Here is a 15,097-nt window from a genome sequence, read left to right as displayed (position 1 = left end):
AAGTCGTCCCTTAAAAATCAAATCAGGACTTTAAAACTGGGACGACCGGGAAGGAGGTGAAGACAGGAGAGCAGAAGATCCCTGCAGCTGTTTCGGAAAGAGGGAGAGACTAAAAGAGCGGGAGGGAGGGAGGGAGGGGGGGGCAAGAGGGAGGGAGGAGAATGAGGGAGGGGTAAAAAAAAAAAAAAAAAAAAAAAAAAGGGAGAAGCCAACTCATCTGACACAAACGGAGGGGAAGAGCAGGAGCGGCAGCGCCGACCGGACGAGTGGAAAATCCAGGTTGGAGGAGGCGAGACGGAGGACGAGGAGCCGAGGAGTCTGGGAGAAGTTCTGAGCCGCCGGACAAAAGGAACCAAGAGGTGAGGGGGGGGCAGTGGGGTGGAAGGGGGGGGGGGCAGACAAGCAGACAGGCCTGATGTGTGTGTGTGTGTGTGTGTGTGTGTGTGTGTGTGTGTGTGTGTGATGAGTTATGTGTGACAGATGAAACCAGGACGGTGGGGGGGTGGTGGTGGTGGTGGTGGTGGGGGTGGTGGGGGGGGTGAAAGAGTTGCTCCTCTCCTGGTTTCGCTTCATTTTCCACAAAAGTTTTCGATGCACATTTAGAATTTTTAGATTCCGACACGAAGAATTTTTTATTATTTTTTTTCCGCGGAACCGCCTGAAGGTCCTGGAAGATTCTGCAGGCCTCATGTGGGGGGGTGGGGTGGGGGGGTGTCACAGCTGAGCCTCCAGAGGGTGAGTCACACAGCGTTCTGGTCCGGATGGAAGCACACATGTGCTTTAACATGAAAGACATGTGGGGGTGGGGGGGGGGTCAAAGAGTTTATATTATTTTACATTAATTTTGTAAAAGTTGTAAAAAGTTTTGCAGGAATGTAATAAATAATTAAACACGAGGCAGCAAAATGACCCCCCCCCCCAGCTATACACCCCCTTCTGAGAGACCAACGTCACCCCCCTATGAGTGTGAGCGTTGTGGTGGTGATGGGGGGGGGGGCAGGAAGTAGAGGTCATAGGTTAAAAGGCTGGTGATTCATTATTTGTCTGCCCCCTCTCCTTCCTGGCTCGTGTGGCGTTAGCGTTAGCGGCTAGCAGAGGAAGACAGAGGCGTGTTGTTGTGTGTGTGTGTAGCATGTGACACACACACATACGACACAGAATCATAGCAGATAATTGTCTGGTCTATAAACCACGAGGAGACGGGCGGGGCCGGAGGGCCTGAGTGTGGGCGGGGCTTAGATTTGCGTGAACTGAGGGTTGGAGGCAAACCACAGGCAAACCGCCGCGCGTTTCAAGAAGTAACCGGAGTTTCTGGAGTGTCACGTTAAAAAAAAAAAAAGGGTCGACTTCACGTCAAATGTGCTTTTTTTGGGGGGGGGGTTAGCTTAAAGGCAGATCCACGACTAAGAGAAGAAAAAAATAGAAACGGCAGGAAGTGTCGACCTTTGCTCCCAGTTTATTTTTGGATATCTCCACGCTGGGAACGCTGGGACAAGATACTCCGTACCCGAGGATGTTGTTCAGGCATTTTTGGCAGATGCCCAGATTTAATGTAACCCCCCCTAAGCCTCAAGTTTACCATACAAGATTTTATCGGTGGGCAGAGCCTCCGATCCTGCGTTAGCGATGAGCTACAGCTGCCGCGGCAACGGGCCGGCGCGTCGGGTATTTATCCGACGGGGTATCAAATAGTAACGCAGATCCCGAAATAGGAATCATCAGAGCAGTCGTTCCCATCCAGAGGCACCCTGGGGGGGTTGGGATGGGTTGGGTGGGGGGTGGTTGTGAAGGGGATGCTTGGGAAGACTGTGGAAAAGCTGAAGTGATTTGAGATGATGGAAAATTTTGTTTCAGAATCCACAGAAAATGCGATTTTAATGTCCGATCTGAAGCAAGAGAAGATCATGTTACGTTAGCTTTAAAAGCTAACCGTACATATTTTTAAAATAAAGAGCTAAATCTAGCTAGGAGTGGATGGATGAAGCTGTTAAATAGAATATAGACCTGAATATCATCAGCATAACAATAAAAATAAGTTTAGACCTTTAAACCTAATTAATTAGCTAGTTTTTAGATGTTTAAAGATTTCTGGCTAAAACTACTAGCTAGCTGTCTTGTTAGCCTAGCCAAAAAAAACCATAGGTGACAGTGGTTGTTAAAGTAGCTTAATGTAATTAATGGTGAAAATGGTGATTTAAAAGTGTGCTAAATAAACAGTTGCTAGCACCTGTTGGAGCCGTGCTAACTACAGGCTAAATAGCAGATTAAGCTAAATTTGATACATAGCCAAAGCGTCGAAATACTTCTGCTTTAAGCAAAAAATATTAAAGTTATGTAAAAAAAAAACCCCCAACCCATAATAATCACTGTGTTATTGTATTGAGATATGCACTAAAATGCACGGAGATGCTAAGCTAATAACCACCTCCTTCCTCTTCCAGAGAACAAGATGTCGACGCCCCCTTCAGACAACGCCCCCGAGGACGCCAACAACCGCAGCTTCTGGATGGTGAGGCGACGCTGGCGTCTGGTCGTATCGCTTTGTTCCACAAACGCGGCGTCTCCCTCGGCGACTCTGACGCGACCTCGCCGCCCCAGGCAGACACAACAGTTTAGACGTATCGGCGCGAACAAGGCCATCCTTTCGTAATTAGACGAGAACACAAACCGCCGGGCGCTGAACCTCCGCCGTGGGGTCGACGGCGCTCAGGGAGGGATTGTTTTTGTGACGACTCGGCTCATTAGGCGTTTTATTATCTGTGTTTTCTCCACGGAGCGGCCCGACGAGCGCGAGGGTCACGTCTCCGGGGAAGCGTTTCACTGCCCCCAAATTGTTGTTCTGCCTTACAACAGCAGCTGGGCGTTTGTTTACTCGTTTACAGCCGTGATGGCAGCTTCTGTACAAACAAGACGACATTTCACGCTAACATAAAGGAGGACCACAAGGCCTTTCCTAAAACACAAAAACGTATTTCTAAATTTAACAGAAAACACTCCAAAAAAAAAGCAAAACATTTTCCTGCATCTCTGTTTAAAGTTTAAAGTCTGTTAAACGTTTCTTCATCGCTTCAGACGAGGTTGAGATGATCGGACTGCGTCGTCCTCGCGTAATTACGTTGCACGTTTTTCGAGTTAAAGTGACAACACTACGTCAAAAGGTAATAATAAAGAATAAAATGTCTTGCTTTTGGATGTAATTCTCATAAATCCACCGTAAATAAATAAATAGCTTTAGCCGATCATCGTTTTCTTGGGGGTTTCCGTGGTCGTGACTGTACGGCGTGTTCTAAACATGTTTTTATTTAAATCAAAACATTATTGTCTTTGTGGATACACCTTTTTTTTTTTATTATCCGCGCTCTGTTTTAAAACGTGTAAACCTTCTGATCCCGATGCTAACAATGCAGCCGTTGTTTCCTGAAGCGTCACTTCTGCTATGTGAACTAATGCTACGCTGCGCTACTTCAGCTGGCGTTTCCCAGCTCTCCCTCTGTTTGGTAAGAGTCTGGAAAAGGTCTTTTATGCTGCCTGTGAAATTGAATTAGCGATGGACTCTGTCCATTTTCTTGTCCTCCGTCTTTGTTGCCCGGACGTTTTTCTCTGGTGTCGGGTTTTTGCGCGGCGCAAACGTTGGCCCGGCTGCGTCTGTGCAGCGCCGCCGCCGTCGGCCTCCGATCCGGATTCCTCAGCTGTTTCTGCTTAATTCTGAGACGAGTGAGGAGAATCAGCGCGAAACCACAACAGGGACAGAGAGAAAGAAAGTAATGAGGACGAGGAACTGGGGGGCCGAGGGGGGTGTCATTAAAAGCACATTGAGCGCCGGATGAACGCGATCATTTGTAAAATACATGGAATACATCAATAAAAGAGCTTAAATGTTTTAAAACTGAACAGAGGAAAGGAAGAAGTTGTAGTCACTTCCTTGACCTTTTGACCTTTCTGATGCACCTGCATTTAATGAACCACGAACTGATCGACCAATCAGAATCCACACAATAACCCCCGTGCTCTCATTTCTGTTTTACAACCGGCGCGTCACCGCTGCGACATCATTCATCGCGTCCGTAAACTTTCGGCCAGCTGTCTAAACATGTCAGTGCCTGTGTCCTGACAGGAAGAGCCAATCGGAGCGAGCGCTGAGCGGCAGCCAGGAAAATTGCAGCGATCTCCAAAAACCAGACCTACAAACAACGCGCTCGCTTCGGACGCGTCGCTGCAGACGTTTCCCGTCTCCGTCTGGCGCTTTACGACGGCCACACCCCCTCGTCTCCGCCGCCGCCGTCGCCGCCACCAGAGGAGACGACAGGAAACTTGATGCTAGTAAAATGTAGAGGGGGAGGTAACCCTCGTCCCTCCCCAGGAAGGGGGGAAGACAATTAGAAGAAGAGTCATAGGTGTTGAATCGGCCGCATTCCATTCAGTTCCATTTGCCCCCCTTGAACACTAAAATGGAAAAGTGCGATTGCTAAAGGAGCGATCCAACATGTTTGTTTTATTTTTGTTTGTTACTTCAATTTCAGGTAGTTGCTAGCATGCTCGCTAGCTCGCCGGTGGCTACTAGATGAGTCAGCGCGTTAAACGTCGGCTGACAGGAAGGAGGGGGTCGTGTTTACGTCCCACATCTTTTAATTGAAGGCTACCGATGCCGCGGTGGGCGGGGCTTGTTTGTTCGGATTGCGTTGGCGCGTCAAGGTTTGTTTGCTTTGACTCCGTCGTGTCGTCGTGATTGCGGGTCTTCGGTTCGTTTGATGTGGTGAGAAACCCAAACAAATCAGCCCGAAACTAAAGACGGCGTTGGACACATGTACAAATACCAACCGCTTCTTTGCACAATCCAATAATTATGGGATATTTGCGTCGGGGGGGGTAGGGGGGTGGGGTCTGACTGGCCTCCTCCTCCTCGTCCTGTTTATTTGGCGTCAACAGCTTCCTGGCTCTTTGTGTGTCTGCAGCCTGGGAACTATCAGCGCACCGTGAGGCGAACAGAAGACTCCTTCCAGGCGTGTAACGACATCGTGGCGTGTTTCCAGGAGCGAGCGCGAGTGGAGCGGCAGTACGCCCAGCAGCTCGGCGAGTGGAGCAACAAGTGGAAACCCGTGGTGGACTCCAGTGAGTCTCCAAGATATCGAGGTCTACCTGTAGGGAGGTGTTGGTTTCTAAAAGTTGCCCACGTCCTCAGGTCCTCTTTACGGATCCCTCCTGAAGGCCTGGCAGTGCTTCCTGTCCTCCGCCGACCGGCTGGCCTCCTTGCACGCCTCCATCTGTCGCTCCCTGGTGTTGGAGGACGGAGACCGGGTCAGAACCTGGCAGAAGGACACCTTCCACAAGAAGTTGTTTGGCGGCTTTAAGGAGTCCCAGGACGTGGAGACGGGCTTCATACGCGCCCAGAAGCCGTGGGCCAAACGGCTTAAAAAGGTCTGAATCTTCTTTGGATTCCCGTCCAGGTCCTGTATGATTAAAAGCTCCAGCCTGAACGCTTATAAAATATGGATGAGTCCAGACTGCTGGTGAATGATAGAGTCGCATTTAAAGTTATGAAGTCAAACTGGAATTAAACTGAAGTTTTGGTCGAACGGCTGCCCGTAAATCATGGGTCCGTCAGGAAGTTCCAGATAAAAGGTTTGCATTAACTTGACTTTATACGACTAAGTCTTCATGAGTGCCTCATTTCAATACAGCCAATCAAATTGTTCAGAAGGCAGTGATTTTAGGAAGTGGCTACCTGCTGCAGCCCGCGTTAGCTTCAGGCTAAAGTCAAGTGTGTTATCCGGGGGTCAAAAAGGGGCGGTCCTGGGGCGCTCCAGTTCCCCGACGATGCTCGAATATGTCGATATGATCATGTTTAAATTCAAACAACACGCCACTCGACATGTTCGGTCCGTATCTGGTTCCATACGGTTAAGCGCCAGCGCTAGCATTTAGATGCTAACTTGAATTTAAAAGCAGCGTTCGTTACATTTCCTCATCGACCGTCTTTCTTCCTGTTACTATTTAAAAACTGTGTAAAAACCAAAAAAGATGGCTGATTGTGATCTCAGTTTGACATTTAAGTTGCATTAATATATTTTTGTTTCAAGTTCAACGATAGAACCTTTAATATGTCAAATCCACAGAGATGAAAACAAAAAGTATATTCCCAAGAAAAACTTTATTAATCCTACAAGTCTCTTTATATGTCATAAAATAAATGAATTTTAAATGTTTCACAAAATTACGACGTTTTGCGCCTTCATGTCCGATTCATTCCATTGGACACAATTTTAAGATAACAAAAACCTTATTAATCCTGAAGGAAATTCTGGTTCTAAGTTGCTCCAAAGAATTGCAGAAAAATTAAAAATAGAAGCAAAGCAAGTTTCAATTTGCTTTAGTTCCCCCCCAGGGGGCGCTCATGTTAAATTCCTCGATGAATGGGAGTAAATAGAGCGAAAAAGATTCTACTAAACAGCCAGTTAGATTTCGGACCTGCCTTTGCTAACTGGGACAGAACCTAGAAATTCTGGACTACTAGGATATCTGTTTCCTGTTCTTTCCCAGATCTATATTACCTCGGTCATATCAGGACTGACACTATTTTAGATTTTGTCTTTGGGAACATCTATTGGTCACATTCCCAACCCACATTTTCCCATCCAATCCAGGAATTCCGTGACCCAAACGGGAGACCTTTAAATTTCTGAGCTCGGTCGTACATTCAAATTCGAAAACAAAGTCAAAAACAAATAACGGCCCTTTAGGTAGTCGATATAAAAGCCAGTGCTACATGACAAATGGTCCTCATGAAGCCACTGGCTCCAGTACAAGATCTATATTTGGACCCAATGCACCACTTTACATTCTGTGAATCAGCCAGACACATTTCAGTCGGCTCGGGTTTCACTTTTCGCTGCATCTGAACTGATGAAATGAAGGTAAAGCTCATGTTCTCTGGTCCTCAGCTGGACAAGGCCAGGCGGGCCTACCACAAGGTGAGCCGTAAGGAGCAGGCCGCCCGCGAGAGGGAGACCCACACTCAGGGAAACCCGGACGTCGCCATCGACAAGCAGAAGAAGATCCACGAGGACAGGCAGCTGGCTCAGATGGAGGCAGAGAAGGTTTGTCCGTTTAGCTCGTCCAATAGAAATAGTCTAGACCCCCCCCCCCCCGAGACGGGAGCTTCAGGCGAGTTGGGGCAAACTTTCCTGGAACATAGTTGATTGGACAGTTTCCAATGGGAGCATTCAATTACTATAAAGTACCTGGTGCAACAGTCTTGAACACAGATCTTCTCCTTTTGGCTTTTCCCTTCAGGGGTCGCCACAGCCAATCAGTGTCCTCCCTCTAACCCTGTCTTCTGCATCCTCTTCTCTCACACCAACTACCTTCATGTCCTCTCTGACTTTATCTCCAGAACCTCTAACATGTGCTGTCCCTCTGATGTACTCATTCCTGATCCTATCCTTCCTGGTCACTCCCAGAGAGAACCTCAGCATCTTCAACTCTGCTACCTCCAGCTCTGTCTCCTGTCTTTTCCTCAGTGACACTGTCTCTAGACCAAACAACATCGCTGGTCTCACCACAGTTTTGTACACCTTTCCTTTTGTAGTCTTGAATAGTCTTGGACACAGATATTCTCCTCAAAATAAATTAAGTTTAAGGAAGTTTAAATCTAACAAAACAAATTGTGTTGCTAGCTAACAGCTTACTATTCTTATAGTGATCTATAAAATTCTAGAAGTCATCAGTTCGTGCTGTTGAAGCCAACATAAACATTTTTATCTGGTTTTCAGGAAGACATGAATACCAAGACTTGCCGATTTTGTCTTTTGTTAGCCTGACGTAGGAGAATTTGTTCACGCAACTCTTTGATTGATTATCTTAACAACCTTTGAGGTGCTTGACAATCGCAAGTCAGCAATTTGGTCAAAAACGGATGACGTTGGAAGACCTTTGCGCGTTCGTTCATTAACCTCCTGATGAAGGAGCTCAGCGGTTGCCATGTCGACAGGGTTGACGACGTAGGTGGAAACGCCGTTTTCCTCAATCTGTCTCCCGCTGCACGAAATGAAGAAATGACCTGAAAGGGTTAAAAAGGTTTTTGCTCGTTACCTCTGGGCTGAAATGATTTCAGACTGGAACACTTAACCAACACCTGCTGTGATTAAAGGCAGCTTTTCACCACCAGCGGGGGTTTTTCAACAGCGTTGTGTTTTTTGTGTTTCTTGTTACGAGGGGGTAAGATCTCATGAACACTCACCAGCTAGCACACGCCTCCTGTTTCGAGCTACACTACAGCTTCACAGTTTGTGACGCCAAGAAGCGAAGCGATGCCAATGGAAGGCAGGGAAAAGGCAGAGGTGAAGTTCAAACAGGAAGAAGATCTCTGAGGGGGGGGGGGTTGAAATTCAAATGAATTTTCTTATGTCTCGTTAGCCTTGTTGTCGCTTTGGGGTGCGGTGTCAGGACAAACTCTTCTTACGTCTAAATGCAACAACGCTAATGTTTTCAGTACCGCGGCCGCTACGAGAAGGTCCTGGAGGAGGTGAACCGCTACGCCCCGCGCTACATGGAGGAGATGGAGTCCATTTTCGACCAATCGCAGGATGAGGAGCGCAAGAGGATCGTCTTCCTCAAACAGGCCTTCCTCTCCATCCACAAACACCTCGACATCACCAACAACGAGAGGTGAGACACAGGACGACAAGTTAGCGCCGTGACAGATAGCGTTTAACGCTGCTAGCGCGTTGATGGAATAGATTATTTTATTTGTGTTCATCTGGTGTCTGTTTAGCTCTGAGTGTGTTAAAATCAATAAAGTGACTCACTTAAGCCCTGATTAAAAGCTGTTCCCTGACACACGACCGTTCATCAGTCAGTCACTTCTACTCCAATAAAGGAAATAACCGTTAAGACAGAAATGTAATTACTTGATAAAACCTTCATGTGCCACGGGGGGGGGGGGGGGGGGGTATTAGGATTGATGGGGAAAAATAAGAAATCAATTAATCTGCTTAAGTGTTGTGAAACGTGTTGCTTTAAATGCTTTGATTGGCGATGGAAGCGGATTATGTGCTAATGAGAACTTTAAATGAACTTCAATACATAATGACCATAATGACATACGAGTGGTTAAATGAAAATGAATACAGCTCACCTGTGAAGTGGTTTTTATTTTTTTATTTTATTTTTTATTTTGTGTACTGGTCTGATCCCCAAAGGGACGTTAAGAGCACACCCTAGTTTCTCTTTTAGATCAGACACACAAATGTTAGTTTTTATGTAGTAACTACCAGGTTCATTCCTACATAAATACTAAAATTTTATCTATACACATGCTAAACGTAGCTAAGCTAACGATTAATAAGCAGGTGAAGTGAAGCAGAATTTTCAGTTAATTTTTGTGTTTTATTTTGTATAATAACATAATATTATGGGATGGGAATAGTGTTTTGCTAGCTAGTTAGCGGTCCTTTTTTTTAAACGACGCTCTTTTAGTGCGAGGGCCGTTTTCGACGAGCTCCACAACACGGTGACGGCCATCGACGAGCAGGATGACCTCCGCTGGTGGAAAAACACTCACGGACCTGGAATGCCCACCGACTGGCCTCACTTCCAGGTACCCTCCCCAACCCCCCCGGTTCACCTGGGATCACACCCCGCCTCACATCCAGGAAGGTCAGTTTGGTTGAACCGTTTTTATTTATTTATTTATTTGTAGGAATGGATGCCCCCGAAGAAAACCAAAAAAGGGAAGAAAGACGTAGAAAAGACAGGAACGATAGAGAAGAGGTGAGTGACATCTGAGAGACGGTCGCCGGGGCAATGTGATGCTGCTGGCGCCATGACGATCACGCCTCCATCTGTCTCCCCCCTTCTGTCGCTTCTTTCTCCCCCCTCCACAGTGTGATGATCGGAGGAGTGAGGGTGAGAGCGCTGTACGACTACGCCGGCCAGGAGACGGACGAGATGTCGTTTAAAGCAGGTGAACATCCCATAATAGCAAACCTGCGTTCTAAAACAGCTGGTCGGCGTGGATACGAGCGATTTTTATCCATTTGTCGCTTTTTAATGTAAAATAAATCCTCCCCGTCTTCCCGTAGGTGAGGAGTTTCTGAAGATCGAGGACGAGGACGATCAGGGTTGGTGTCGGGGCGTGAAGGACGACGGGTGGGAGGGGCTTTACCCGGCCAATTACGTCGAAGTGGTGGTTTAGCGTCGAGACGGGAAGTCACAACCTGGTTTCACATCGAAACGCCGCCACGCTGTAATGAACATCCAGTAGCTGTTAGCCTGAGGTGTTAGCGGCGATGACATCATCGTGCTAACAGGGTAACGTAGCAGACGGAGAAATAATGATCTCTCGAAGGATGTGGACAAATGTTTTAATATATACATTATTCATAAACCACTTTTATTGAAGCCATATGATAAACGACGCTTTAACGTAAAGATTATAACGAATTCCGCTCGTCAGGTACGCGACGTAACGAGCCACTTGGTGCTAAAGAGGGCGGGGCAGGACTACTCTTTCATGTGTAGGAGGGGTGTCGGTTTGCACCTCAATTCATCTTCATTACTAGAACTCAGAATGAACACACCTCCGCCAAGCTTTAATAATCCCACGCGTCTGATTAGCTCGCACACATGTCCGTAAAGTTTCACCGAAATTAATTCATGTTTGAGTAATTAGGCAAACGATTCCGTAGGGGGTCGGGCGCCATCCAGCCAACTAATCTCTGAGAAATCTACGGAGGAGTTTTTCTTTTTTTTTCTGGCGTAATCCTGCAAACAAACGATTGGATACAGGTGGAAATTTAATCTCCTTGGCGGAGGTAATAAAATGCTCACAAAGCCCCTCGACGCATGAGGAAAGCGCCGCTAAAACTGTGATTAGAATTAATCCAAAGCAGTTTTGATAGATGTTGATTTTATTATCTTGATTTCTCTTCTGTTTTTTTTATTTTATGGTTTAAAGGAACAGTTACATTTTTATGGAAATACGATTTGGAGCTATAGGGTAGCTCAACACCTCCTTGGAGCTCCAAAGCAAGCTAAAGTTAGCGAGTCACGATGCTAACGCGCGACAAAGACCTCAAAAATTTTAATTCCTAAAATGTGTCTGTTCCTTTAAGACGAGAACGGGGAACAGTTAGACTTCCTGTCTGTAATATCTCCTGTCTGTTAGTGAACTTTATATATACGACGCTTCTAGTGGCGAGCATCTTTACCAAAGGAAAAGACTCGTTCGCTTGTTCACCTTCTTTTTGTTTGCCTCTTCTGAAAACTGCCTGTATTTTTGAAAACATTTAAAACTTCATTTCAAAATAAAACCTGAAAGTGTTCAATGGTAAAATAAGTAGAATTGGATTTTAGAATGGAAGTGCGTGTGCGTGTGCGTGTGCGTGTGTGTGTGTGTGTGTGTGTGAGACAGAGAGAGAGAATCTATCATCAACTAGTGCCCTGAAGTCCTGCCTGTGGACGTTATAAGAGATCTGTCAACACACACACACACACACACACACACACACACACACACACACACACACACACACACACACACACACACACACACACACACACACACACACACACACACACCTGTGTCCAGGTCAAACGCTGTTCTTCATCCTGATCAGACGTAGCCTAGCATCGCCTCATTGGCCGTCAGCCAGCGCCGGTGTTGATGTTGCTGCCAGCCAATGGCGAGCGGCGCGTGATGAATCCACACGGCGGCTCCACAGTGAGTGGGTTGTGTGTGTGTGTGTGTGTGTGTATGTGTGTGAATGTGATCAGACAGGTGTGTGAAGGTTTCTCTGTTGCTGCTGATTTCATGGAGATAATGATGTAGGTCTGGAGGGAATCTGTGCTGTTCTACCGAACTCAACCTGGTCTGACACGACGACGTCTCTGAGCTACGGCGGCCGGTGGTCGACCGACGCGTTTGGAGACGCAGTTACATATTTAACTGGTTTAACCGACTTAACTGATTTAACTGGTTTAACATGTCGGGTTCAGTTGTTATAGTTACCGGGTTCACAGTTTGATCATACGTTTGCTGTTGGGCTTTACATTTCTGCACAAGATGTTGTGGCAACCTATAGGTACCAACCAACCAACCAACCAACCAACCAACCAACCTGTCAGTTCAACCAACTAACCACTCAACCAGTCAACCAAAAAACAACCAACCAACCTGTCAATCAACTGACCAACCAACCTGTCAATCAACCGACCAGCAACCAACCTGTCAGTAAACCAACCAACTAACAAAACACTGTAAACCAAATACTAACCAACCAACCTGTCAGTAAACCAACAAACCAACCAACAAACCAACCAAACAATCAAGCAACCAGGCAACCACTCAATCAGTCAACTGGCCTGTCAACCACCCAACCAACCAGTCAACCGAAGGAACAATAAACCAACCAACCAACCAAACAGTCAATAAACCAACCAACAAATAACTAAACAATCAACAAACCAACCAACCAACCAAACAATCGACCAACCCAACCAACCATCCAACCAACTAGTCAACCAAAAACAAACAACTATCAACAAACTTGTCCTCTTTTTTCACCTCAGATAGAAACTTGTTCTAACTGCTTTTAAATCGTCGTCTCTAATGAATCACAGCGGTCGGATGAACAGACATAAAATCAAAAGTCTTTCCTTGAACTCAGTCACAGTAAAAACTAAAGAACAAAGAGCAGCGAGGGAATTTCTCACTGTGCAGAGAGAAAGAGGAAGTTTAGCTAGAAGTAATCCGTCAAACAGAAGTTCAACAATGAGGGAACACCTCAGGACACCTAAAAATGCATTTCGGTGAGAAAAATGTCTGAAAGGCCAAAAGTGGGAGGAGGATTGGTGAGAAGGAAGAAGCCACTGTGTCACGAGTCATCCTTCATCCTGCTCGCAACAAGTGGAAGATTACATTTATGGGGGCAGACGAACGGAGTCCATGACCCGGACGCTTGTTTCCTGCAGTGCAGCGATATCCCGGCGTCGGACTTTATTCCGTCTTGGCTTTGGGCCACCGAACCTTAAAGAATGAGGTTTACACCAATAAATACCCCACCCGTCCCGCGAGGGATTTCATTTCTCTCCTTGAAGGACATAAGAGAGAAATTTCAGGACAAAACCGACCCTGGTTTTTTTCCTTAATTAAAAAATTACCAACAACCTGGGTTTGATTTGTTTTCCTGGGGCGAACCCAGTTTGCCCCAGGGCAACCCAGAAAGTTACGGCAAACCCATGCAGGGTATTTTCATAATTTAAATATCTACAGGCAAACGAGGGCCAGCTAATTTCCTAGCATGTACTCTATGTGTTTTGGTCTACGCTCTAAGGATGCCCTTGAGGGCACCTCGCCCCCGTTCTGAACACTAAACCGGGCGCTCCGGAGGGCACTTAGTCACGCCGCCTCGCGTATCGGGCCACATTAGAGGCCACATTATCATGTTTTATCCACCGGGACGACGCCCACGAGGGCACTTTGTCACATTTTATCCAGTGGAATGACACCTCCGGAGGGCACTTTATCATTTTGATTTAAAAAAGAGTGAAGTAAAAGGGCACTTTTTGAAGTTTCCGTTGGCATGGCAATACGGTCGAAGGCTAGCGAGTGGTCGCGCTCCAGTTGTTTTACAGGGGATAGTAAAAAAACGATGAGACTCGGCAACTTTTTATATTTCATATTCTGTATATGACTTTGCTGCTAATAATTTTTTTTTTTACATTTTGTAATTTGGCTTTTCCAATCCTGCTTTTCAGGGCGAACTGGGTCGCCTCCACTCAGAACCCATCTTCATTTACATTCATTAGCTCCAGCTCCTTTTTATACAGTCGGTGGGATATAAACACATCCCCATTAACAGACCCTTGTTTTACCAGGGCAGTAATGAGTGGTAACGGCTCATTTACATACCACTGAGCTCATGATATTCAAATTGACGCCACAGAGCTGTCGATTACCGACTTGTGAGGTCAACATGTCGACGCCCACTCCCAGCGCGGGACTGTTGACCCCACTTCCTTATTTACCACAAACAGCTTCCTGCTTGTTTGGGTCCATCAGTGGCCCATTTCCTGTTTCCCCTCTCCTCCAGCAGAGGGTGCTCACAGATCAACGGCCCGACCCACAGTGGGCCTGTTTACGTTCAGAAATAAGCAGGCAGGGGTGGCGGCGTGATGGGAGAACGTCTTTATTCCCTCATCGCTCACACGGCGACAGGCAGAAGTTCAGGTTGCCATGGAGAGAGCTCCAGAAACCGGGTTATAATTAACAGAAGCACAGAACCGGGTTCAACGACTCATTACACTCCCAGAAGTTAACGAGGAAATGCCCCCCCCCCCCATATGAACACACACCCCGGGGGGCAAATGTGTGCGTCTCGTGAACACGTATGACCAATGTCATGAGATGCATGTTAGGTCCTGCAGGGCTAATGATGAGCATGTGATCCAACCACAGTCTAGTCAGTAATCGGTGTGTGTGTGTGTGTGTGTGTGTGTGTGTGTGTGTGTGTGTGTGTGTGTGTGTGTGTGTGTGTGTGTGTGTGTGTGTTTGCATGCCCGGCTGGATGTCTTTGTGTGTGTGTGAGGATGTTGAGGGAATGACTCACCGCCTCATCACGGAGACACGAAACATATGAACATTTTCTCAGGCTGTCAAACATTCTCGCACACACACCTACACACACACACACACACACACACACACACACCTACACACACACACACACACACACACACACACACACACACACACACACACCTTGGGTCCTCGCTTCAGATGTGCTTCTCCCTTTCCATTTGCTCTTGATAAGCCCAGGTTGCCCCGGGGAGGCTCCCTGTTACAGCTAAGGGCCCACACTGGGGCCCGCTGGGGGGGTTTACAGGCAGGCGAGAACACAAGACGAGGTGCGCAACCACTTGTAGACCTGCCGAGAGCACTTAAGCTCAGGCCGTCTCTCACAATTTATCTCAAGGATGCCTTGAAGATCCCTCTTGACTCCCCCGCTCGATGGAGGCGGCGGGTGACGGCGAAAGATGGGGTCGCCGTCCGGAGAGCGACCCCCTCCAGGCGGGTTCATTCACACCAAGCAACCTGGTT

At 47.0% G+C, this 15,097-nt stretch overlaps 1 protein-coding gene across 1 annotated transcript; it reads left to right on the top strand.

The window, feature by feature from the left end:
• The first annotated feature begins 178 nt into the window (after nt 1–178).
• si:ch211-51c14.1 (protein kinase C and casein kinase substrate in neurons protein 3) lies at nt 179–10,300 on the top strand. The gene is made up of 10 exons (XM_068336958.1): nt 179–359; nt 2,442–2,509; nt 4,953–5,109; nt 5,180–5,415; nt 6,939–7,094; nt 8,489–8,664; nt 9,475–9,595; nt 9,698–9,768; nt 9,882–9,961; nt 10,080–10,300. Exons 2-10 carry the CDS (start codon nt 2,450–2,452, stop codon nt 10,190–10,192), a joined length of 1,170 nt encoding a protein of 389 aa, XP_068193059.1. The 5' UTR covers nt 179–359; nt 2,442–2,449; the 3' UTR covers nt 10,193–10,300.
• The last annotated feature ends 4,797 nt before the right edge of the window (nt 10,301–15,097 follow it).

Source organism: Antennarius striatus, chromosome 16 (assembly GCF_040054535.1).
Source record: "Antennarius striatus isolate MH-2024 chromosome 16, ASM4005453v1, whole genome shotgun sequence".
Taxonomy (NCBI): Eukaryota; Metazoa; Chordata; class Actinopteri; order Lophiiformes; family Antennariidae; genus Antennarius; species Antennarius striatus.
Note: the sequence above shows the minus strand (reverse complement) of the source record. Positions and strands in the feature narration are given on the sequence as shown.

Excerpts from the sequence above, each read along its gene's own strand:
- si:ch211-51c14.1 (XM_068336958.1), top strand. The coding sequence starts at position 2,450 with ATGTCGACGCCCCCTTCAGACAACGCCCCCGAGGACGCCAACAACCGC. Across the intron at positions 2,510-4,952 it reads ACAACCGCAGCTTCTGGATG|CCTGGGAACTATCAGCGCAC; the intron begins GTGAGGCGACGC and ends GTGTGTCTGCAG. Across the intron at positions 5,416-6,938 it reads GGGCCAAACGGCTTAAAAAG|CTGGACAAGGCCAGGCGGGC; the intron begins GTCTGAATCTTC and ends TCTGGTCCTCAG.